This window comes from Drosophila tropicalis, unplaced genomic scaffold, assembly GCF_018151085.1.
Source record: "Drosophila tropicalis isolate 14030-0801.00 unplaced genomic scaffold, ASM1815108v1 contig_573, whole genome shotgun sequence".
NCBI classification, from domain to species: Eukaryota; Metazoa; Arthropoda; class Insecta; order Diptera; family Drosophilidae; genus Drosophila; species Drosophila tropicalis.
The window spans coordinates 1,382,022-1,404,932 of NW_027173049.1; the positions used below are offsets into that span (position 1 = coordinate 1,382,022).

The 22,911-nt window shown below is 40.0% G+C and overlaps 10 protein-coding genes across 10 annotated transcripts; 5 read left to right on the plus strand and 5 right to left on the minus strand.

The window, feature by feature from the left end:
• The first annotated feature begins 216 nt into the window (after positions 1-216).
• Cht9 (Chitinase 9) lies at positions 217-1,510 on the plus strand. Its single transcript, XM_068287805.1, has 3 exons — positions 217-277; positions 345-786; positions 847-1,510. The coding sequence occupies exons 1-3, from the start codon at positions 217-219 to the stop codon at positions 1,451-1,453; spliced, it is 1,110 nt and encodes a 369-aa protein (XP_068143906.1). The 3' UTR covers positions 1,454-1,510.
• A 426-nt stretch (positions 1,511-1,936) lies between these two features.
• LOC137575367 (uncharacterized) lies at positions 1,937-3,836 on the plus strand. Its single transcript, XM_068287916.1, has 2 exons — positions 1,937-3,394; positions 3,460-3,836. Exons 1-2 carry the CDS (start codon positions 2,663-2,665, stop codon positions 3,466-3,468), a joined length of 741 nt encoding a protein of 246 aa, XP_068144017.1. The 5' UTR covers positions 1,937-2,662; the 3' UTR covers positions 3,469-3,836.
• A 1,675-nt stretch (positions 3,837-5,511) lies between these two features.
• Positions 5,512-7,776, minus strand: LOC137575232 (C3 and PZP-like alpha-2-macroglobulin domain-containing protein 8). The gene is made up of 3 exons (XM_068287681.1): positions 7,636-7,776; positions 6,288-6,689; positions 5,512-6,213 (listed from the first exon to the last, which is right to left on the minus strand). Exons 1-3 carry the CDS (start codon positions 7,643-7,645, stop codon positions 5,735-5,737), a joined length of 891 nt encoding a protein of 296 aa, XP_068143782.1. The 5' UTR covers positions 7,646-7,776; the 3' UTR covers positions 5,512-5,734.
• Positions 7,777-9,502: 1,726 nt separating this feature from the next.
• On the plus strand, positions 9,503-11,303 carry Cht4 (Chitinase 4). Its single transcript, XM_068287939.1, has 2 exons — positions 9,503-9,839; positions 9,904-11,303. Exons 1-2 carry the CDS (start codon positions 9,776-9,778, stop codon positions 11,253-11,255), a joined length of 1,416 nt encoding a protein of 471 aa, XP_068144040.1. The 5' UTR covers positions 9,503-9,775; the 3' UTR covers positions 11,256-11,303.
• A 1,797-nt stretch (positions 11,304-13,100) lies between these two features.
• Positions 13,101-15,061, plus strand: Cht12 (Chitinase 12). The gene is made up of 4 exons (XM_068287696.1): positions 13,101-13,351; positions 13,411-13,587; positions 13,642-13,912; positions 13,966-15,061. The coding sequence occupies exons 1-4, from the start codon at positions 13,282-13,284 to the stop codon at positions 14,855-14,857; spliced, it is 1,410 nt and encodes a 469-aa protein (XP_068143797.1). The 5' UTR covers positions 13,101-13,281; the 3' UTR covers positions 14,858-15,061.
• On the minus strand, positions 14,980-16,714 carry Cht8 (Chitinase 8). The gene is made up of 3 exons (XM_068287695.1): positions 16,602-16,714; positions 16,089-16,548; positions 14,980-16,022 (listed from the first exon to the last, which is right to left on the minus strand). Exons 1-3 carry the CDS (start codon positions 16,675-16,677, stop codon positions 15,146-15,148), a joined length of 1,413 nt encoding a protein of 470 aa, XP_068143796.1. The 5' UTR covers positions 16,678-16,714; the 3' UTR covers positions 14,980-15,145.
• Positions 16,715-16,750: 36 nt separating this feature from the next.
• Positions 16,751-17,548, minus strand: mRpL54 (mitochondrial ribosomal protein L54). Its single transcript, XM_068287697.1, has 3 exons — positions 17,349-17,548; positions 17,152-17,285; positions 16,751-17,089 (listed from the first exon to the last, which is right to left on the minus strand). The coding sequence occupies exons 1-3, from the start codon at positions 17,449-17,451 to the stop codon at positions 16,928-16,930; spliced, it is 399 nt and encodes a 132-aa protein (XP_068143798.1). The 5' UTR covers positions 17,452-17,548; the 3' UTR covers positions 16,751-16,927.
• Positions 17,549-17,773: 225 nt separating this feature from the next.
• Positions 17,774-18,661, plus strand: LOC137575245 (cytochrome c oxidase assembly factor 1 homolog). The gene is made up of 3 exons (XM_068287699.1): positions 17,774-18,052; positions 18,119-18,241; positions 18,325-18,661. Exons 1-3 carry the CDS (start codon positions 17,887-17,889, stop codon positions 18,495-18,497), a joined length of 462 nt encoding a protein of 153 aa, XP_068143800.1. The 5' UTR covers positions 17,774-17,886; the 3' UTR covers positions 18,498-18,661.
• Positions 18,662-18,677: 16 nt separating this feature from the next.
• On the minus strand, positions 18,678-20,488 carry cpa (F-actin-capping protein subunit alpha). The gene is made up of 3 exons (XM_068287698.1): positions 20,154-20,488; positions 19,850-20,019; positions 18,678-19,788 (listed from the first exon to the last, which is right to left on the minus strand). Exons 1-3 carry the CDS (start codon positions 20,395-20,397, stop codon positions 19,339-19,341), a joined length of 864 nt encoding a protein of 287 aa, XP_068143799.1. The 5' UTR covers positions 20,398-20,488; the 3' UTR covers positions 18,678-19,338.
• A 245-nt stretch (positions 20,489-20,733) lies between these two features.
• On the minus strand, positions 20,734-22,784 carry LOC137575314 (asparagine synthetase domain-containing protein CG17486). The gene has a single exon (XM_068287808.1). It carries the CDS (start codon positions 22,720-22,722, stop codon positions 21,013-21,015), a length of 1,710 nt encoding a protein of 569 aa, XP_068143909.1. The 5' UTR covers positions 22,723-22,784; the 3' UTR covers positions 20,734-21,012.
• Between the last annotated feature and the right edge of the window lie 127 nt (positions 22,785-22,911).

Consider the following 22,911-nt stretch of genomic DNA (forward strand, 5'->3'; position numbering starts at 1 on the left):
CAGGGCGGTTTCTATTTAAAGAAATGCGCCTACGTCCACGAATTTGAATGGAAAAAGATAATTGGATGGGCCATAAACATTTCAGATTTAAACAAATGGAGTAGGGCCATATCAGCTCAACGATCAGTTATTGTTATCTATGATAATGAAAAGTGGCAGCTGGTCGAAAAAGTATAAAAACAGTGCAAATTGACCGAATACTAGAACAGTTGTAAAATGGTAAAATTGTTAGCCATACTGATAGCCCTTAGTCTGGGCCAGGCCATAGTGGCCGAACGTAAGTAAATCGAAAAGAAATGACCAGATGAACTCTCAACTAAGAAAATCTGTTTCCGATTTTCCAGGCATTGTAAACTGCTACTGGGGCACTTGGGCCAACTATCGCAGTGGCAATGGAAAGTTCGATGTGTCCAACATTGATCCCTGGCTATGCACACATTTGAGTTATTCGTTCTTTGGCATCAAGGACAATGGTGAAATTCAGTCCCTGGACACCTGGTTGGACTACGATCTCGGCTTCATCAGTCAGGCTGTTGGATTGAAGCAGCAGAACTCCAACCTGAAGGTTTTGGCTGTCGTCGGTGGATGGAATGAGGGTTCCACTAAGTACTCTTCGATGGCTGCTGACTGGAACAAGCGTCAAAACTTCATCAATTCCGCTCTGAACTTGCTGCGTAACAATGGCTTTGACGGTTTGGATCTGGATTGGGAATACCCCAACCAACGTGGTGGCAACTGGGATGATCGTGCCAACTTTGTCACTTTGTTGCGTGAGATTAAGGAAGCGTAAGTAGTGGACTGTGATTGAATATTGTGATTGTCTTTAATCTTTGATCGTTTATTCAGATTTGCCCCATACGGTTATGAATTGGGTATTGCCGTGGGTGCCGGACAGGCTCTGGCCAGCACATCTTATGAGATTTCCAACATTGCCCAGCAGGTGAGCTTTATCAATGTGATGACCTACGACTTTGCTATGGCATCTGATGGCAAAACTGGCTTCAATGCTCCCCAATGGGCGGTCGAAGACGCCATCAACTATTGGCTTAGCCAGGGTGCTCCAGCCAACAAGCTTGTACTTGGTGTTGGCATGTACGGACGCTCTTTCCAACTTACTGATGCTTCCCAGAACTGGCCAGGCGCACCATGCCGTGGTGTGGGAGCCGCTGGAGCTTATTCCGGAGACGGAGGCTATCTGGGCTACAACGAGATCTGCCTGAACAACTGGTACACAGTTTTTGACAACGACAATGCTGCTCCCTATGCCTATTCTGGTGACCAATGGGTCAGCTTTGACAACGTTCTGAGTGTGCAATGGAAAATGGATTTCGCATTGAACAAGAATTTGGCTGGCGCCATGGTCTGGTCTTTGGAAACTGATGATTACCGTGGTCATTGCGGTGAGGCTTATCCCTTGCTGAAGGCTATCAACATGAAACTTCGTTGGACATAGACTGATGATTTAATTACTATTGATTCGTACTGAATAAAAAAGAGCAAAAATTCTAAATGATCAGTTTTAAATGGATGAAATTGTGGCCTCATATCGTTAATTCGCTTCATTTAGTTGTAATTCTTAACTTGTTTTAGAATTGAATGGAACTTGGTAGGTTTTCAAAAATTCAGACTACGATTATCAACATTGCTGACATGGATGTTTGTTTTGCAAATGGCAAGTAGAGATTATTTCGATCTGAATAAAAGCCAGCCCGCCTTTTTCTATAGTTACAAAGGTATTAGATCGCATATCGTAAATGCTCTCCAAATTTAACGAAGTTGGGGACATATTAAGAATCAAGAGATGGCAACCAATTTTGATGACTCAGTTCAGATAAATATGAAGTTAGTAAGTCGTCTCTCCCTTCCTTATGAAAAAACGTTTATATTGTAAACATTAGGAATATTTTCAATAAGCCCGCTCCTCGTCTCAGTGAATTTCCCCGATAACCGAATTTGGGCACACTAAAAGGGTATAATACGCTAAGGCGAGGTACGGGCACACTCTCTTGAATATAGTGAATAAGACCGCATGTGCACTTAATTTGAAAATAAATAAAATCCGGAAATATAAAATCAATCCCAAGGGATTAATTACTTTAAAAAGTAGAGAGTTTACAAATCAGGTGTGGGGTTTGCCCTAAAGAACGTATTTTCATGAAATACACCGAGATTATTAAATTAAACAAAACCGCATTGTTTGAGTTGCTAGCGGCCAAGGAAGTACCTTGCGACAAAGAAGCGTCAATTTACCAATTGCGAGCATTGGTAAAACAAGTCATGGCACAGAATCAGTCTGGAGAGAGTGATGTACCCGAAGAGCAGGCAGTCAGCCCAGCAGTGTCTGCAAATGTGCTTGCCGGACAACTTGTGGATGTTGTTATTGAGCAGCGCGGCGTGGGAAACATTGAGCAGCCAAGTACACCGGATCAAGTGGGTGCTAACCAGTCGCCGACGATGTCTCGTGAGACCTCTGTAGGACCAGACGCGAACGTGCATGTTCGTGAAAGCGCACAAGCGAGCGAAACCGACGAATTGTCTTCGATTCTTAGTAGCATCGAATTGTATACAGCACGTAAAAACCTGGCGGAGCTAAAAACACGTGTTATGGAGCTGGAGGAGAACTTAGGCGGACCGGAATATAATTGCCGCATGAACTTGAAAGATGTCTGTACCTAAATTCTCTGGTGATGGTGATCTGTCCATTCACGTATGGATTCGTGAGCTGGAGAAAGCAGCAAGAGTGTATGTACTGAGTGATGCCCAATGTTGGTCGTTGGGCAACCGACTGCTGGAGGGATCTGCTAAAGCATACATGACATATGAAAAGACTACAACCTGGAGCGAGCTGAAGGATGCCCTTGTGAAGGTATTTGGCCTACAAATGACAAACTACGAGATTGCTAACCAGATGAGGAAGCGCTCAATTGGCAAAGGAGAGTCACTCTTGCAGTATTTCATCATTATGCGAAATATTGCTCAGCAGGGCAATTTTGAAGACACCGATGTGGTCAAATACATTGTTGACGGACTACAAGATCGAACCGGATTGTCAGGTCCTTTGTATTATTGTACTTCTCTGAATGAATTGCGAGAGAAGATGATGCGTTTTCAATCAGTTCAGCCACCAGCCAAAAACTACGTTCCTCAGGCTCGTCAGACTTCAGACCGTTTGCAGGCCATTACGCCTGCTGCAAAGGATAAGAGATGTTTCAATTTCCGCCAGATTGGTCACTTAATGTTTGACTGTCCACGCCCGGAGAGACCAAAAGGAAGTTGCTATCGGTGCTTCAAAGTGGGCCATCAGTACCGGAATTGTCCAATGCGAACCCAGATCGCCGCCATGAGCTCTAGTGAAGACCCGGACACCATTGATGATAAGTCATTTATTCAATTAGTAAGTTTAAGAATATCTTGTAAAGAGGGATGCACTGATGTTAATAATATTTTTGCCCTACAAAGGTATCTTAGAATCAGCCCGACTCAAGCCGTGGATGCATGCGTGTGATAAAACTGTGAGTTTCTGTTTGTAATATGTATCTGATAAGCAGTATTTATATGTATATTGTATGTATTGTATATATGTATATTGTATGTTGTATGTTTGTTGAATTGTATGATCGAGGTCGATCAAATGTCAGGATTGGCCGAATGTAAACATTAGGAATATTTTCAATAAGCCCGCTCCTCGTCTCAGTTAATTTCCCCGATAACCGAATTTGGGCACACTAAAAGGGTATAATACGCTAAGGCGAGGTACGGGCACACTCTCTTGAATATAGTGAATAAGACCGCATGTGCACTTAATTTGAAAATAAATAAAATCCGGAAATATAAAATCAATCCCAAGGGATTAATTACTTTAAAAAGTAGAGAGTTTACAATATTCATAGGCTATTGTCCGATTTTTTTTTTTAAATTTGTTGCTGAATGTTAATATTTGATAAAATGTGGTATGTGTACATATGTACATACCAATTATGATTTCTCTAGCTAGAATAGTCTTTGAGAACAACACTTTTGTTTAAATTGCGGGGCGTGGCAAAAATTTGAAATGAACTTAATCACTTTACATATGTACTACACGAATATACATCCATATATACCAAATTGGGTGAATATAGCCTTTATAGTCTCTGAGATCTGGGTGTTCATACAGATAGACAGACGAATAGACTGTTAATACTGGTATAACAACTTCCAGGAACTAAGGAAAAGTGGACATATACAGGGGTACAGCTTCCCTAGTAATATTCTTAATCAGCGTCGATCTAGTCATGTTCGTTCGAATGAACACCTAGATCTCAGAGACTAAGTATAATAGGTTAAAGCTTAAATTATTTTCTTTACCAAAATGTATTGTATTACTATTAAACTTGATATGCATTGTAAAATTGATCAAAGTTTTACTCGACGCACCCTTTTCACTAAGGGCGGAGTTGGCCGGTGGCAACGTTAGAGTGCTCCTGCAAGAGTGAGCGAGATATACTTGCTAATCACCTTGTAAACAGTTCTTTACTTAATTTATTTTCTTATCTATAAGCGGTCAAAGGGAAAATCATTTTATATAAATAAGTCGAATGTCTGCTAAAGAACGGCCTTTGTGCGCATGTAGCACACCATTTTATCTTATGTTTGATAGCTACAACATGTAGTTATCCGGTTCTTTTTAAATTTTCCAGACCGTTCCTATAAGATTAATGTCACATAGTCATCTGAACTTGGCACAGTCATAACATAACAAGTACATTGAACTATCAAATTATGATTTTCGCTTCGAGAAAAGCGAAGTGCAGCTGGCCACCGCCCCTGGATAAAACGCTGCAGTATACAGAAGCATTATAAAGTGCTGTAGCTTCAGATTTCAAGGAGGAGTTGGAGCTGATCAAGAATATATGTATGTGTGTGCTTCCTCTATTTGTTAGCGGAGATGCTTTCCTTCTACATATGCCCACTTCTGAGTGCTCACGCTTCATATGAAGCTATGGAAATCAAGTGTCATGTATTTATTTACATTTGTCGTCGGTACATTTGATACTCTACAGTCTCGACATTTTGGAGTTGACGTTATCACTTGACCACCACAGAATTTTCTCGAATGTTTCTTTAAAGTATTTTCCAATCCCAAGATGATTTAAATCGGTCCAGAAAATTTAAAATTCTTGTCGAATTTTTATAATTGTAAACTTACAAATTATTTATAATTTGATTAATCATAGGATGTTCATCTTCGTAAACTATGATTTGAGCCTGGGTGCTAAAAGGTTTAAATTGTCTGGTCGATCTGACTCAGTCTGTCTGATTTAATGCAAACAACATATTAGATCACATCAGATATAAAGCTCCACTTTTGTTTTTGTGACGTCATTACATTGACTCATCATATTATTTCGTTTTGAAAGGTGGGCAAACAAGGGCATTAAACTATTTTTCTTGCCTCATGGAGAACATTTCAAGAAACTTGACCGAAAAGCAGATGATAGCTCATGTGACACTAATTAGTAAGAACAAGGATTAGCAAGGGTGTTAATTTATTTACTATGTAATTAAATCAATTTAGATTTCGAATTTCGAGATTCTTCAACAATAACGAGATTAATTAAAATGCAGGGAAATAAATATGTAAATAAATACATTGCAAGTGTGCACATATACATATGTATAAAGATAATTTCTGCGACAAGTTTGGAGTGTAAAGCGCTCATTAACAGTGCAAGTTTCAGTGCGGTCTCAAGATCTAGTTGGAAACATAGATCTCGAATTCATTGTAGGCCAACTCCTCACCGCCATAGGGAATATAGCAGCAATTGTGTGATGGCTGAACCTTGCCCACGGTAATGGTGCCATCGTGGGTGGCACGACCAATGAAGAGGGGCTCACCTTCGGCTGTCTCGCCAGCGGGGAAGGCGTTTGGAGGAATAACGCCTCCTTCGACGGGAATCCATTGGCCGCCAGCAGCGCACAGTACTTCGTATTCGGAGTGGCCGTGTTCGCCGCCTCCCCAGGCCACATAGGTGACGCCGTGAGTTGGATGCAGTTTTCCGGGAATCAAATCGCCTTCGTGACGTGCTCTAGCAATGTACAGTTGTTCGTTACTGTCGAAACCACCCTGCAAGGCATTTGGTGGAACCTCGCCATTGGCAGCAGGCACCCAGCATCCGGGGCCACTACCTGTGGGGGCGGAGAATCCAATAACCGGAGCTGAAGCAGCGGGCTCTGTGGTGTGGCAAGAAAGGGAAAATAGGTTTATTAAACATCTGTTGATGGTATTAGTCAATTGCATCATTTACCATCCAACAACCAGCTGCCACTGGCTCCCCAGCCTGTGCAGATGCCAACAAAGTTAACGGGAAACAGTTCTCCAGCGTCGTAGGAGAGGAATGCGGCAGCCTCGCCCTCACGTCCGACAGTGATAACATTGTCATACCATCTAACCCAGAAACCACGGAATTCTCCAGCATCCAAAATTCCGGGTGTAGGCACTTCGACAACATCTGGCTTTTGACGATCCTTGCGTATCACCGATTTGGTGTTTTCCCAACCACCAATGAATATTTCATAGATGGGACCGCTGTCCCCGTTTGTTGAGCTCAAAGCCAAATGAGCATCCTTGGGCGAACGCACCTTGAACACGAACACTCCACCGCTAGCTGGGTAGAACTGGTATTCCAATTTGTCGGGAGTGGTGACTTCTGCAAGAAGCGAAAACAAAAGTGAGATTAAATCTTTATTATCGTCAATCGTAAAATTTCGATTCGAAGACTGTACTTGGTCAGAAGGTAAACGCCCATTGGCCACCTGTGAACCTAACCACAAATCTAAACCGCGAATGATGTGAATTGATTCAATTTTATTTTACTTGGATTTCCTCAAATATTTCCCACCCATAAGATATACATATGTACATATCTACTACTGACATGTGTGTGTATTTATAATTATTTATATACTCAATTCAAAATGTTTGGCGTCTTTTGTTGTTTTTTATTTTTGTTTTCTTTTTTCTGTTTGCTTTTTAGTAGCGATATTCGCATGATGTCATTTTTATCTGTGATCGCAACAACAAAATATTCTAGCTCATTCCTCAACTCAAAAGCCGAGCTCTAGGCGTAGCTTAGAGAGAGAGAAAGAGAGAGTGAGCTAGACAGTAAGAGAGACAGCTGACTCCTAAGCATAAAAAATTTTCCGCACTAATTTTTTTTCGAGTCTCTACGATGACATCATTTTGATTCATCTCTAGGTCGAGACTGCAAAAACAATTTTCCTTTTGTATTGATTACTACCAAAGTTCAAGGCAAAAAGACACACTTCTTGTTCTTTATACTGTATTTAAGCATTTCACTTCTCTTGTGTGACTCAGTTCTTCGCCTCATAGAGACAACATATATTTTTAGACTTTTCGGGATGATGAATTCAAAGAAATCAATTAAATAGGTCATAAAAAAGGTTTCTTTTGTCCACTAATAGGACAGATCTGCTAATTGATTCGGTGAAATCGTAACGGCGGTCACAAGGTGCCAAGAATTTAACTTAAATTTCTATTTTGTTGTAATTCGAAAGCTTTATTCTTTTTCCACCCACAAGTACTTATGCCAAAAAAAAAAAAAAATAAATATATTGAGAAGTTTGTCCACTCACCAATTGTCATGTTGATTTTGTGTCTTTATTTGTTTACTTAATGTTCTTCACCTGCTGAGATTCGAATCCAAACTGAAGTGTTTGCAGAAAAGAAATTAAATTAATATTAGCCGGCCAAGCCGGTGGGTCTCAAAACGAAAACGAAAACGCAAAAATCCAGATGGCGACGTTGAAATAGAACCCATCAAAATAGGCGGCGGCACAGCAGCAAAGCTTCATGAAAGCTTTACGAAAGTTCAACCATTGTAACGGAAAAGAAATTAAAAAAATGCCTAAATAAATAAAGACAAATGGTCATTTCATAATGTGTAATCCTTATCCTTTAATGGTGTCCCGAAAATGTTAATTATTACATTATCTTGCAGAATCTCACAAGCAGGAATCGCCGATTGGGCACCAAATAAATTCGAAATTTGTTCGAAATTAGATATTGACTAAGCCCGACTCTTGATGAAAACAAAAATCCTATCCACGATGAGGCCAATTATTAATGCCATGCAGCAAGTAAAACAAATATTTTAGATTTATAACATCAAATGTATCTATGTATTCAGTTTTTAAGAAATTCAAAATAAACATCATTACCATAGGAACTCCAGGAGTCTAAGCTCTGGCATGTCTCAAGCTCTAATAGTCTCCGAGATCTGGCTGTTCGTACTGACGGATATGACTAGAACTGACCAACGACTAATTTCATCAAAAATCTTCGATTTTTCCCACTAAATCAGTCAAAAGTAATCTGCTTGTTCTCATATATTGTTCTTTCATAGTTCATTTGGGGGCTTCCCCCAAGTACAGGTTAGGAATAAACAGCAAAATGTAATACTCTTTCTTACAACTCAATATTAAGTGACGTTCATTATGTTATAAACTTAAGCGAGCAGAGATTGCACTCAAAAAAGGGTGGGGTAAGGATAAAGGTTAAAATAAAGTAAGCTGAGGTACAAGTGTGCCGCTAAAGATTCCTGCAAATGTAACTTAATCGATGACAGATGACCGATGACCTGCCTCCGTTTTTATAAGCCATTTTTGCTCTGCTTGACCGCTCCTTACCTTACCTCCAAGCCTTGTCTGCCGCTCTCCATAAGAATAATTCTGAAATTGTTCAAATCACGAGACTGATCCCTGCCTTAATAATAATTGCAAACGCTTTTATTCGCCATTTCCATCTACTTTAGTTATAACTTAGATAGATCCTGAGCGACTCCATGAGCAGTTAGACCAATATTAGCGAACATGGAATCTGGTGGCTATAATATATGAAATATTGCGGTCAGGATATGTAGTATTTGGAATAACAAATACACGTTTATAACGACTCCGATTATAACATCCGTCCGGTTATAGCGACTAAAGTTCGATGAGTGATTGGTTGGTTCCAATTATGTGAAGGGGTCTCCGGTTAGTACGTCTTTCGGATATAACGACGAAAATCGCCGGTCCCAATACAAAATAATTAATCTATAGTCGTATTTTCTTCAAATATTCGTGCAAACATGGTAAAATAAGGAAAAGTGGCAAAGGGATGTGAATATATTTGCAAAACTCAGCATAGTCCTTAAATGTCAGCAATATTCAAAAACATTTTTTTGTTTGTTTGTTTACCTTTATTTCAATTACCCCGTTTTCCAAGTGCACCTCTTTCAGATATGGGCCATCCAATAAATTAGAAGTATTCTCAATAAATCCAGAGTCAAATGCCTTAAGATGTCAAAGACTAGATTAGAATCTAGTTCATTGATTTTGCGAATATGTGGGTACTCCACACAAATAAAACCGCGTTCATGAATATGAAAGTAATAAACTTAAAGTGTTGCACTTAATGAGAATAGAAATTGTGGAGCTAGCTGAGTTGGTTATGTCTTAAAGTATTTTGCAAATCGGACATAATGCCAGATTTGATCACAAAAGTGTACATATACATTGAAGTATTTCTATCAATGGATGCAATATATTCAAAATTCTTTATGACGATAACAACATCTATTAATTTAATTAAATTATACGGCCTGATACGAATAAGCTGTAGATAAGAAATCAGGAAACGATAATCGAATCAGTTGGCCAGGTCTATATAAACACTGTTAAATCGTTCGGGCAGCATAAGTAGAGAAGGAACTATCACTGAAGCAACGTCGTCATGAAGTTGTTCGGATTTCTAGCCTTGGCTTGCCTCTGCCTCGCGCAGATGGTGGCCAGCGAAAGTAAGTTGACTGGATTGCGAGTCCCTTTAACTGATTGTTCACGGTGCCACACATCTTCTTGCAGAGCTGATCAATTGCTATTGGGGCACCTGGGCCAACTATCGTCCCGGCGATGGCAAGTTTGAGCCCTCCAACATCGATCCAAATCTATGCACTCACATCAGTTACACGTTCTTTGGAATCAGTGACGATGGTGAGTTCCAATCATTGGACGAATGGCTGGATATGGATAACGGCTTGGGATTCATCAGCAAGACCATTGCCTTGAAGCAACAGAACCCGAAACTGAAGGTTTTGGCTGTTGTGGGTGGCTGGAATGAGGGCTCCATTAAGTACTCTGCCATGGCTGCCGATCCGGTTAAGCGTGCCAAATTCGTTTCCTCTTCACTGGACTTCATCCAAAAACATGGCTTTGATGGCTTGGACTTGGATTGGGAGTACCCAGCACAGCGCGGTGGCGCCGATGCTGATCGTGAAAATTTCGTGACACTTTTGAGAGAGATCAAGGAAACCTACGATAAATATGGATTGGAATTGGGCATTGCCGTCGGCGCTTCGGAAGCTTCAGCTATTCTGTCCTACGATATTCCTGCCATTTCCCAGCATCTGACCTTCATCAATGTCATGACCTACGATTTCCACATGGCTCTGGATGGCTATTTGGGTCTGAACGCCCCTCTACCGGAAGTGCAACAGTCCATTGACTACTGGCTATCCGCTGGTGCTCCACCTGAAAAACTGATTCTAGGCATTGGTTTCTATGGCCACAGTTATCAGATGTCCGACAGCTCTCAAAATTGGCCAGGAGCTTCCTGCATCGGACCTGGATCAGCTGGAGCGTATACCCGTGAGAGCGGATTCTTGGGTTACCATGAGATTTGCCAAAACAACTGGCAGACAGTTTTCGATGAGGAAACCAGCTCTCCATATGCATTCCAAGGCGACCAATGGATTGGCTATGACAATCCTGCCAGTATTGAGTTGAAGATGCAGCTCGTCGAGTCTCGCAATTTGGGAGGAGCAATGATGTGGTCCATTGAAACTGACGATTTCCGTGGATTGTGTGGTGAGAGCTATCCCCTTCTTAAGGCCATGAACAGAGCCATGGGCAAGGAGGTAAACGACAATGGTAATGGAAACAATGGGGGCAATGATAATGGAAACGATGGAGGTAATGATAATGGAAATGATGGAGGTAATGATAATGGAAACGATGGAGGTAACGGAAACGATAACGGAAATGGCGGAGGATCCAACTGCTCCAGCGATGGAACCTTTTTGCACAGCTCCGATTGCAGGTTTTACTATCAATGTGTAGGCGGCATTCGATACGATTTCGACTGTGGTGAACAACTGCACTTTGATCCCAGTACCAACATCTGTAATTGGCCCAGTGAAACCAACTGTCCGTACTAAAGTGGCCAAGAAAGTTAATCAAATAAAAGCCAATTAAGAAAGCCAAACAAAAAATTTAGATTTATACTTTAGTGGCTCTTTAAACAGGGGCAGGAACACGGTCAGGAGAGTTTGCACTTGGATCTCAAGTGACTTTAGACCCCCAAGCAACGTTAGGCATTTTATATTTATGATAAGAGATAGTAAAATTAACGAGTATACTTATCTAGATTAGATTCAGATTTTCATATACGTAGGAGCTATGTGTTTACCAACTTTTATGAAAAGTAACCATGTCACCATTCAGGTCATTAGTCATCCAAAGCTAATACAAAAAATCTTGGAATTGCACTATTTACTCTATGTCTAAAGTGTAAAGTCTAGGAATAAGTGTTATTCACCTCAACTGCATTTTTATAGAGGAACTTTTGCAATGCATTAACGATTCAAGAGAATTAACTACAGACATATCGAAGTTAACTTGTAACCAGAGAGCCGGAGCTAACTTTGACGGCACCGAAATTTGAATACCCTTGCAACATTTCTTGTTAATCTTCCCTTCCGTCAACGTGACAATGGTTTTATCTTGATATTCCAAAGTTCGCAAAAGAACAACACAATGAACTATTTAATATACATAGTTGTTCCGTCCGTTCATATACAACGGTCTAGGAGGAGTTTGCCCCGATCCAGACGGACGGACAAGGCTATATAAACTTATCTCGTCGTGGTGATCAAGAACATATATCCTTTATATAGTCGGAAAACTTCCTTTTATTCCTAGCACACTTCTGACCAAAATTCATATACAATTTTTGCAAAACAGACACATAAAGCGGAAAGACGACGTGTGGCCATGTCAAGTCGTCGAGATTATTAATTCTAGGATAAGCTTTACCGCGGCCAGTTTAACTGACACCAAACAAATCAGATTTTGGACTAAATGATAATGGTCAAGTACTACTAACGGATACAAGAATGTATAGATAGTAACGTCCAGAAGATTTGTTATGATTACACAACAAATGATATATTAACCAACTGGACTATGTAGGAATTACTAAATAAAAGTCGTATAAAGGCTATTTGGGCCAAATATTTGACCCTTGCAGAGACTTTGAGATTTCTATCCCTCCGTCCTTTTCTATATAAACGGGTCTCTCAGTATTTTAAGACATTTTTACGAAATTTTTGCAGACGCACACAGTGTATTTATCGGATCCGGATCGATTAGATAGCTATAACATTTATTAATCGGCGAAAAAAAATCAAAAATTTCTCAAGAGAGAGACTTTGTGATTCATAGCCCATTCATAACCAAACTGAATGAAACTAAATGCCCTTGAAACTATAATTAAGAGTAATGGATTACCTTGAAGTGATTTCGAACCATTCTATTTCATTACATGTATCCTTATTCAAGGTTTGAAAGGTTGATTCCTTGTGTAACTTTTAATCAATCAATCAGAAGAAATTCACCCTTGAAAGGATATAGCTCTTTCCCAATTTGTCGTTGTCATAAGGTATATGTTATGTTTTTATAATAAAACTGTTTTTATAATGAATTTGAAAAAATTCGTTGAAAATTAATTTTCCTGATTGGAAATTAAATAATTTAACATTCAAGATATTTTGTATACTACGAATTGTCATCATGAGAAATAAGGACACTTATCACTTTTCGGATCGTCCTGTTATACTTCATGATAATTCGACTACCCGAGGTTGCCCAATGGCCTTCCCCTAAGTACTTACTGATGCCACCACCGGATCGTTGTCTCTCAAAAGCTATAATAAATTATTTCCTTTTTAACGGAAACAAGCAACAAAGTTACCCTTGAATTTGATATATAATTGTCTCAGTCACTTCAACTAATATTCCTTAACTAACTTATCTCGCAATTCTAAACTTGCCTAGGTAGTAAAATTTCCAGAACCTAACATAAACGTACTTATGTGAGGATACCTGTTCCGATCGGTACTCGTTTTACCTATCACATCGGGTGATCAAACCTTTTGTAATTTAAATTCCAAGTTTAATTAAGTAATGCACTGTCTAAAAGTGATTCTTGCGTTAATCGCTTCCCTGATCCTAGGTGAAGCAGCCAATTCGGACTGTAGGTAACGTCATTAATAGGAATACACATTTAGAATTAAATTTGCGAACCTCTCCTAGACAAAATCTTTTGTTATTGGGACGTCGGGTCCTTGCATTACAAGAACATTACACGCTTCTTTACTTGGGATTTTGATCCCCAGCTCTGCACGCATCTGATCTATGGATCAGCATTTAGTGTGAATGAGGAGACTGGCGAGTTGGAGCTGACAGATAAATATGCCCTGGTGGAGAACGGTAAGTGGTAAGGGTAAGCTGAATTTCAATCGTCATTAATATAAAACATTACAGAATTTTTGAGAGTTAGCAAAAAGTTTAAAAAGTATGGTAACGTAGAAAAGTTAATTTTCTCGGTTGGAGGCTTCAAAGATCGGTCTGCCAAGTTCTCGAAAATGGTCGGAAATGTGCATAAACGGGATCGCTTTTTTACCTCAATCATTGAGTTTTTGTATCAGTGGAGTTTTGATGGTATTCAAATCGATTGGGAATTCCCCACGCAGCGCGCTGCTCAACCAGAAGATCGCCGGAATTTCATTATGTTTCTAGAAGAGCTGAAGATAATGTAAGTCTAGGTTATCTCTGAATTCGTGATGTTTTAATGTGTATTGTTCGCAGTCTTCAAGAGCATGAATTCGTATTGATGACAGCCGTATCCGGGCGCTTAGATCCGCAGACGCTGGCATTCTACGACATACCAAACATTGTGAAGTATTCGGATTTTGTCGGCCTGGTACTACACGAAGATAGCGATCCTTACAGGTCACATCTTGGCTATAACGCCCCACTGCCTGATGTGAAATTTGCCGTCGAGCATTGGGCGAAACAGGGACAAACCCCCTCAAAGCTAGTTGTCGTGGTACCCTTCTTTGTGAGGTCCTATACAATGCAGCAAAATAATACCATGGCAGGTGCTCCTAGCAAGGGTCCTGGGGAGCAAACCCAATTCACACGCCAACCAGGATTCATGACATATGGAGAATGGTGCCCACGGTCTGGAAAATGGAAGAAAATGTTCGACTCAAGAGCTTTGGTGCCATACGCTTTCCGCAACAACCAATGGGTCAGCTACGAGGATGCCAGCAGCATTTATGCCAAAATGGCGGTGATTCGGTCCCATCGATTGGCGGGTGCCATGGCATGGTCCGTCGATGTTGACGATCACAGTGGCAAGTGTGGCGAGCGGTTTCCTTTGCTGCGTGTGATTGTTGCAGCCATTGGTGATGCAAGAACTTTGACCACAGCGAAACCCACCACGGAGGGGATCGGTATATGTCCGCAAGATGGTTTCTTCCGGCATCCCTGGTATTGTCAACAGTTCCACCAGTGTCGCGACGGTCAACGCGTTGACTTCGAATGCATCGATGGATACTACTTTGATCCGCAGGACGGACAATGCAAACTAGCCAGTTTGGTAATATGTGAGAATAACTTTGTTACTTGGAAACCAGGCCAGAAGGGCTTTAATGTCGATAACATGCCATTGAATTTGAAGATTGTTTCCAATTAGGGAATGAAAAGTAATTCTCCCATAAATGTCACTCTTAGCATGTGTGAAAGGGGTTTCAGTGAAAATCTATGCCTAAATCTAGCCAATATATCAGTAAGCCAATATATGGTAAGATCCATGCATTTAGGTGGCAGCGTCAAAAATGAATTCTCTATTTAAATCAATGTTCACATTAAGATAAATATAATAATATTCAAGAGTAAAGTTCTTGTAAGTACATTCCTTTTAGGGGTAATGATTCTCCTTTTGTATTTCTGCGAAATGGGCAAAACTCCCTTCATAAGCTGCTTAGCAGTTCACAGATTCGGCATAGTTACAGTTGCTAGTGATAGAGTCGAATTTGAGTCCTTCAGGACAATCAAAACTGAAGCTGATGCCGGTATTGCAATAGTAGAAACGGGAACAATTAAGTGGATCGCGCGTATAACCCATCGAAGTATGATCGGGACACTGAAAGCTTTGGTCGTTGATTGTGGCGTCGTCTTCTTCTCCGTGCAGTCCCGTTGGCGTATCCTGGCCAAAAAAAACCTGATTGATTGCACGAACTAACGGATTGCGTCCTTCGCCACATTTTCCTTGGAAATCATCCGATTCTAATGACCAGATCATAATCCCGCCAAGTTGCTGATTCTTTGCATATTCTGCTTTAAGTGAGAGACTACGCCGATTCTCATAGCCCACCCATTGACGACCTTTGTATGCATAGGGTACTTGTTGGTCCGCCTGCCACTGTTGATTCCACTCGCTCAACTGCTCACAAAGTTCATTATAGCCAAGGACTCCGGGCTCCCTGGAATAAGGACCTGCAATACCACGCCCCATGTGGGCAGAGCCCGGTTCACGCTGCTCTGGTGAGACTAGGGTGAAGGTGCGGCCATAGAAGGGTACACCAAGTATGAGTTTCTCAGGTGGAGCACCGGCTGTCAACCAGTACTTCACAATAGCATCTACATTGAGCTGCTGCTCCCGTGGCAAGCTGTCGTTTGTCTTAGGATAGAGCGGAGCATTAATCCCAAGTACAGCATCCCAAGGGCCATGCAAGTCATAAGCCATAATGTTAATCAGATCCAAATAACGTACCACCTCGGGTATGTTGTAGGAGATTTCTGCTGAAAACTGAGCAGAGCCTACTGCAGCTGTGAGCAAATAGCTGAATGGTTCAAGTCTGCAAAGAGGAAGCTAATCAAATGATATGTTCATTTTCGGAGACAAGTAATTTTCATAACCTTACCCCTCCTTTAGCTCTTTTAATAACGTCACAAAATTCTGACGGTCATTTTCATTTTCCAAGCTATGCCGTTGCCCCGGATACTCCCAGTCCAAGTCTAGTCCATCAAATCCATGTCGCTGCAAAAACTTGACCACGTCGTCGATAAATCTCGAACGCTTCTCCGGATCGCTGGCCAGCAAAGAGAACTTTTTCGATCCTTCATTCCAACCGCCCACTGCCACTAGAGTCTTCAATGTGGGATTCTTCAATTTAAGGGCGTTAAATTTTTGCAAGTTCCCCCGCCCGCCATTGTCCTCCAAGTCCAAGTATGGATCAATAACTCGGAGTGACCCATTCTCATGAATACCCAAGAAAGCATAGACCAAGTGGGTGCAAAGAAAGGGATCGATATCCTCCACACCGAATTTACCTGAGCCAGGACGATAAACAGACCATGTGCCCTGATAGCAAACAACGTGCTCTGCAAAAACGATTGAAAAGCCTTAAGAAATCAAAGCCGTGTGTCTTGCTCACTTGTCCTTTGTCCCTGGATGTGCGCCACAAGGACGAGTGTTCCCGCTATTAGTCCTAATATGATTCTGCTCCACATTCTCTTTTAATATTAATCAATACTTGCACAACTTGGTCTCTATTTAAGCAAAGGTAAAGGTGGCAGAATCAACTTTCTTTTATCAGAAAAATATTGTATTTGCAATCAAAGTGTTTACAAGGCAAATATCATGCAACATCAACACTCTGTAGAATGGACATGGTTACACACTTAACTTGGGTTGAAGGTCAACAATTCATTCTGTTCTTTTGCGTCTTTTGATAAGACTTAAAGCTACATACATAAACTCTTAAAACTTCTTAAGTTTGGATAATTGATTGTTTCGCCGAAGGGCCAGCTTTCGCAGACGTCTCCAATATTGTTTGCTATTGGGATCCAATTCGTCTAGAGGAATAATACGTTCTGTATTTAGTGCCCACAGCCATTCGGGATACTCGGAATCCGGTTTGAGCTATAAATGGAAAACTGTTAGCCGGCTGCACCTAAAGAACATGTGTATAAGTCGTAACTCACCTTGATATCCTCGCCAGATTTCAGATAGTTGCTCCCACAAACGTAGTTCACCAATTTGGTGGCGTCTGTTTCAACAGGTATGACTTTCTTCTCCATAATAGGTCCCAATTTGCCCAGCTTTTTCTTTTTGCTAGCTGGAAGTTTTCAGTAAATATGCAGGAGTGTTGCATTCCTCATGTTGTAATGATTATTCCTACCTGCTGCTGCCGGCTTCGCCGCAAAAGAACGTGCCAGCGCTGGAAGTGGGGCCACCAATATTCGCTGCTTCGCCAAACTTAAAGCAATTGTTAAATTGTTCATAGTTGCTATATATTTATATATCTTCTTAGTAGAGCTGTGATTTCATTCAGAATTAAACAAATTTGTCCAACTATTTACGATTACGAAATGCCTCAGCTGTTTGAAGCAGTAATGACACTTTAGCTTTTTAATAAACAGCTATATAGATGAAGAAATTATCAAATAAAGTATGAATATTAATTTAAAATAACACTTGTTCAACCAAGTAATATTATTTTTTTGTATTGTGGAGTAAGAATTATCTGCTAAAACATTATTTGAATTATACTTTCAAAGTAAATTACGTTGGTCCAAAAAAAAGCTAAACCTCCAGTACTGACACTGTCACGCCAAAATAGCTAAAACTACGTAACCTGATTAAATTCTAACGTGAAACGGACAAAAAATTATGAAAATACATAGCCCAACAAACCGAAAACAACATTTTAACCTAAAATGCCGACGATTCGAATACCCTCAAATAGAACACTAGGAAAAATCTGCGTATACGGAGCCGTAGCTTCTATATCAGCTGTTATGTTTATGCGATGGAAGTTGGAAGATCGTGTAAGGAATGAAAATTACTATAAATTGGCTATTCAGGCAGTCAGGTCTCACAAAGGTAACAACAAATTGTGATATTTATTTATTATATCAAAATCATTAAATTACAATTTTTCTTCTAAAGGTGCAGTAAGCTTATTGGGAGAACCGATAAAGGAATCAGGTTTTGATATGTCCGATATAAACAATTCTTGCAACGCTGAAAAGGCACAGTTTGAGGTGTCCGTAAGGGGCAGCAAAGATAAAGGTATGCATATTTAGTCGTGAAAGTCTAAATTTGTCTTTTTCACTTTTTTTTTTTAATTTTCCTTTTTTTTTTAAATTTTCCAGGCACAGTTTTCTTTTGGGCTTCCAAATCCGATAATGGCTGGCTAATCGATCGGTTAGAGTTGGAAACTAAACAAAATCCCAATAAACGTTTTCTGCTAAAAAAGTCATCGGATGATCCAGTTTATGCCTTGCCAAACAATCTCGATCAGCAAAAGAAAGACATTTTTCACTAATTAGCTCAACGGCCCACTCAAACTGCTTTGACTTTGACTATAAAATTTCGTTTTCGTGATATACTTATTAACTTAAAATTATTATTTGTCAACTAACAATACAATCTTTTGAGTCGGCCTTTAAACCTGATTTAATAAAAAATTCATGTCTAGGTAAATGGAAATGAGTTACTGAAGGTATTAACGAATTATTGATTTTAGTTTATTCTCATTAAATTTGACTAATTTGCAAGCAGTACTTAAATATTTATTGTTTGTTACAAATCTTAAAAAAACGAAAAGTATCTTTATTGTTATTCATGGAAAAGCTAGAACTCGTTTCATTTACCGTCCATGGATTAGATTCTAAATGTAGTTTGAAAAAAATGAGAACGGTGCACATTGAAAACTGTATTTGCTTTTCGAACGATAAAGGCGACATTTGGTGGTGATCCAAGTCCAAAAATTAATTGAATAATCTGTGTATGTATATGTATATATATATACATATTTATATATATGCAAGTGCGTGTTTGCAAGTGTTTAAGTTTTTATGCACTTTTTTTTGTAAATTTAACACATTTTATATATATAAATATATAATATATGTTCATGTATGTATATAGAAATAGATACATCATGGTTGTATGTATAAGTTCAAGCAAATTACAGACATTGAATTCATTTCTTTAATAATAAGCGCTAACATGTTCTCTGCTTGTCTCTCTAAGCAGTCTTGCTCAGTTTCTGCACATCCCTTCTACAATACTCGCTTGGCCGTTGCAAGTGGAAGACTATTTGGCCGTTTATTTCCCGTCTGGGGGCCTGTTCCTGGCATCTCTTCCGCTTGCTGCTCCTGGTCTTATTGTGTTTTAAGCTCCTTGCCAATACTATAAGAAACAATTTTGCTCCAGTCGATTTTGGTTCTGGTAATAGGCAGTTGTCGCCGCATTGCCTTAAATGTGGTGTCCGACATGGTTTGATAATTCTCCGAAATGGCCAATTGATATTCATTTTCGGCCTCTTCGATGAGACGAATGACTTCCTTTGCGAATTGCTGTTCATTAGAAATTACTAAGCTATCGCGACACTCTTTTGAGGACACTAGCTGAACATTGCCGTCCTCGTAGTAGTGGACCTGAACCTTAAGCACACCTTTCAGCTCAGCAGTGCCACTACCCGTTTGAAAGGTCACATGCCACTGGGACCGCCACCGTCCATTCCAGTAATTTTTCGGCTGGAACTGATGATCTTCAATGCAAATAGTTAGTGTGATCTGATTGCCCTGCGATTTTCCAAACACTGAGCTGACCTACAAGTGCAAAAGATTAGAGCCACTGCGATATCTCTAAGACCACAGATAATGTGTTTACCCCATGTCTATAATGATTGGCAGTATAGGCCAGTGTTTCGAGATCTAAGGCTGCCCGCCAGGGCTCGGCATTGGCATCACCATCTACATCCTGATATTCGGAGGCCTCTTTCCTTAAGTGATCGTATTTGAAAGTTTGTTTGGTGCGAGGATCATAGAAGCGACCGTTTCCTGCAAATAATTCTTATCAGTATCAACATACTTTTACAAAGCAACCAGTCAATAGTGATATCAACCAATTATCGAATACCAGTTAGCGTTAATGAGTCATGATCTCCATTTGCCCATTTATGGTAAAAGCTTACCCAAATCGTTGTATTCCGATATGATGGAATTGTGCTCACTGCCCTCGATGCGCACCGGTGTCAACTGGTCCTTGTTATACTGTGAGAAGGCGTGGCTGGCCCCATCCTTCAGTAGGGTATCATTCTTTAGCAGCTCGCGGACATCGTTGAAGACCTCATTGAATTCGCCGGGTGGAGCATGGAGTATAAAATCGGACACAATTCGCACCTTCTCGGCATCTGTTATCTGTGCAGCTGGCTCCATAATAATTTCCGATGGATTCCTTAATGATTCACAAAGCAACGACAAAGAAATTAGTTACTTTTTCTTTCGCTTTGTTTTTATCGATGAGCTAGTATTTGCCCAGATATATCGATATTTCTATTCACGGTCATCACAAATAGAGGGAAAAAACTAATAACGGTTTACGGTCATCGAAAAATAAAAAATTTATAAAATTTTTAAATCCGTTCTTATCCGAAAACAAATTGTAAATTTCGCTGTCTAATTATTACATTTTATGTAATATGTAAGTACTCTTTTTTAACTTCAAATAGTTAAAGCAAAAAACATGTGAATAAATATAAATAATTTAAAAAGTTGGGTTAAACTTTAAATCAATTTAATTAAACTAAAATGCATAAATAGGTTTTAGATGTGGACATCAGTTTCCTTTCTAGCCGTTTTATAATTTTAAGTTTTTGAAATTTTAGTCCCGGTATTAAATAAAACTACCTTAACTTATAATTCATGTTCATTGATTTCAATTTTTAACGTTGAACAAGACCGATAAACCCGGATTGTAATAATTATAAGTTTTATATTTTTTTATTTGAATAACAAACATGTCGTCTTCGTTTAAAAATTACAAACTTATAATTATTCAAATGAAAATCGCAAGAAGTCAGACTGCTGAGATGCCTGCTGTTTTTTATTAGCAATTCTGGATCCAAATTGGATAGCTCGTTTTTTTAGCTGCACTGCACTGCGGAAACCCAGTTGATACCCATAGAGTCTTAAAAGAAATTTATCACCAATGCCCTCAGGAAAACTAAAACAACACCTTTGTTTTGGCTCTAAAGATCTTACAAACTGAACAACGTTTTCCTCGATAAATGGAGCCCTGGCCGTTTTTGAATTATCTGCAATAACTCGATCATCGCGAGCTAGATTGCGGGAAGGTATCCTTTGCCAGTCCAATTCAAGTTCATCTTTAACAGCTTGCTGACGATCATTCTCATCTCCAGTGCAGCGTTTATAGGCATTTCTATGGCGAACGTACCCACCAAACAGTTCATCAGCCCCACTCCCAAGGATAGCGACTCTGGACGTGGAATTTTTGGCTAGGGTAGCAAAAAAGAAGGCACATCCCAGGCTCTCGTCCAATACAGTTTGAAGAGGAAATATAAGGTGCCTGATATGAGATGACAGTTGGTGCTGCAACTCCAATCGTGTCACGTTAACGTTAAGAGGCCGCCAATCCCGCTCCGGACAAAGCCGTTGTAGCTCCAACAACGACTGCACTGCAGTTTGGCGATCGGGAACATTCCAGCCCTCTGTGCTAGATGACTCAAAGGCTACGTTTATGAGTTCAATTGGTTCGTCACTGGGAACGAATCTATCTGACAGTAGGGCTAGTATAGAGCAATCGATTCCCCCAGAAAACAAAACAGAGACTTTGGCATGATTGCACTTCATGCTTTTGCAATTTCTACAGACAGGCGCCGTGTTTTGGACACGTTCTGCCACTGAATTTGATAGTAACTTGTCGAGGGTAAGCAATGTTTTTCTAATCGATTCCGACCCAAGCAGCTCATGGTACAAATCGTTAAAGTCTTTTTTGAATGAAAAGCTGTAAAAGTCATAGTTGTCACTTTTCTGACTGCCATTTGTTAGCAACCAATTAGGAGAAATTGGATTTTCGACAAGAATCTTGCATTGCAATGAAGATTCAAAACCAGAGAGCAGCTTTCCGGTGTATTCATTTAATGGTTGCCAAGGATATAGACGACATTGACTCAAATCGTTTATGTTTAACTTGTACAACCCAAGCGGAGGGACTTCAAGTGTAATCCTCATCGGCTCCGTGTTTTCTTCTATCCGTTCTGCCAAAAAAAAGGAAGTGCTCATTAAATTTAACCCTTGTTGGCCCCTTTCAATGAGAAGTGAATTTCTGCCCAGTGTATCGCGTGAGAAGTAAAGTGTAGAAGTCGAAGTGTTATATAGAACTAAGCAATGTGGACCCTTTAAATCCTTCAGCAACGAGATCAGATCCCTGTCCCCGTCGCAACTTGCCAATTTGTTAGCCAACCATGTTGTGTCTGACATAGATGAGGGTTTCTCGATATTGTACAAATCTCCGTTAAACAAAAGTCCATATTGACCGGCAATCACTGGTTGTTTTTGAGCCTTTTGTGATCCTTGCTGCCACAAAACGTTTCCTGCGAGCAAGACCCGGTCTTGATCTACTATCAATTCGTCCTGCACATCAGGGCCACGGTTCCTCAACAACTTTCTTAAGGCACTATGCAGACGATTCTGACAATTTACATTGTGTTCAGGACTGATTGCACAAAATATTCCACACATTGGGCATTTATTGAGTAGTAGTTTCCACAGCTATTTGTAAAGACGTCTTTTTTGTTTTGATTATTTCCATGCTGTTTCCATTTTCTTTCCTCCTGTCATTCGCCTGTATTTTTTTTAGCCTTCCCCTACTGTTATCGATTGACAGCACTCGGTACAAACTCAAATACCGGGAGTTTTGAAATAGTGGGC

Coding starts and splice junctions, on each gene's coding strand:
- Cht12 (XM_068287696.1), top strand. CDS start 13,282: ATGCACTGTCTAAAAGTGATTCTTGCGTTAATCGCTTCCCTGATCCTA. Junction 13,352..13,410: donor TGAAGCAGCCAATTCGGACT/GTAGGTAACGTC, acceptor AACCTCTCCTAG/ACAAAATCTTTTGTTATTGG. Junction 13,913..13,965: donor CTAGAAGAGCTGAAGATAAT/GTAAGTCTAGGT, acceptor TATTGTTCGCAG/TCTTCAAGAGCATGAATTCG.
- LOC137575314 (XM_068287808.1), bottom strand. CDS start 22,722: ATGTGTGGAATATTTTGTGCAATCAGTCCTGAACACAATGTAAATTGT.
- Cht9 (XM_068287805.1), top strand. CDS start 217: ATGGTAAAATTGTTAGCCATACTGATAGCCCTTAGTCTGGGCCAGGCC. Junction 278..344: donor CCAGGCCATAGTGGCCGAAC/GTAAGTAAATCG, acceptor CCGATTTTCCAG/GCATTGTAAACTGCTACTGG. Junction 787..846: donor TTGCGTGAGATTAAGGAAGC/GTAAGTAGTGGA, acceptor TCGTTTATTCAG/ATTTGCCCCATACGGTTATG.
- cpa (XM_068287698.1), bottom strand. CDS start 20,397: ATGGAGCCAGCTGCACAGATAACAGATGCCGAGAAGGTGCGAATTGTG. Junction 20,020..20,153: donor ATCGGAATACAACGATTTGG/GTAAGCTTTTAC, acceptor AATTATTTGCAG/GAAACGGTCGCTTCTATGAT. Junction 19,789..19,849: donor CCAATCATTATAGACATGGG/GTAAACACATTA, acceptor TTGCACTTGTAG/GTCAGCTCAGTGTTTGGAAA.
- Cht4 (XM_068287939.1), top strand. CDS start 9,776: ATGAAGTTGTTCGGATTTCTAGCCTTGGCTTGCCTCTGCCTCGCGCAG. Junction 9,840..9,903: donor GCAGATGGTGGCCAGCGAAA/GTAAGTTGACTG, acceptor ATCTTCTTGCAG/AGCTGATCAATTGCTATTGG.
- LOC137575367 (XM_068287916.1), top strand. CDS start 2,663: ATGTCTGTACCTAAATTCTCTGGTGATGGTGATCTGTCCATTCACGTA.
- mRpL54 (XM_068287697.1), bottom strand. CDS start 17,451: ATGAACAATTTAACAATTGCTTTAAGTTTGGCGAAGCAGCGAATATTG. Junction 17,286..17,348: donor GGCGAAGCCGGCAGCAGCAG/GTAGGAATAATC, acceptor GAAAACTTCCAG/CTAGCAAAAAGAAAAAGCTG. Junction 17,090..17,151: donor AATCTGGCGAGGATATCAAG/GTGAGTTACGAC, acceptor TTCCATTTATAG/CTCAAACCGGATTCCGAGTA.
- Cht8 (XM_068287695.1), bottom strand. CDS start 16,677: ATGTGGAGCAGAATCATATTAGGACTAATAGCGGGAACACTCGTCCTT. Junction 16,549..16,601: donor CATCCAGGGACAAAGGACAA/GTGAGCAAGACA, acceptor TCGTTTTTGCAG/AGCACGTTGTTTGCTATCAG. Junction 16,023..16,088: donor TTAAAAGAGCTAAAGGAGGG/GTAAGGTTATGA, acceptor TCCTCTTTGCAG/ACTTGAACCATTCAGCTATT.
- LOC137575245 (XM_068287699.1), top strand. CDS start 17,887: ATGCCGACGATTCGAATACCCTCAAATAGAACACTAGGAAAAATCTGC. Junction 18,053..18,118: donor GGCAGTCAGGTCTCACAAAG/GTAACAACAAAT, acceptor TTTCTTCTAAAG/GTGCAGTAAGCTTATTGGGA. Junction 18,242..18,324: donor AAGGGGCAGCAAAGATAAAG/GTATGCATATTT, acceptor TAAATTTTCCAG/GCACAGTTTTCTTTTGGGCT.
- LOC137575232 (XM_068287681.1), bottom strand. Junction 6,214..6,287: donor TGGCAGCTGGTTGTTGGATG/GTAAATGATGCA, acceptor GCCACACCACAG/AGCCCGCTGCTTCAGCTCCG.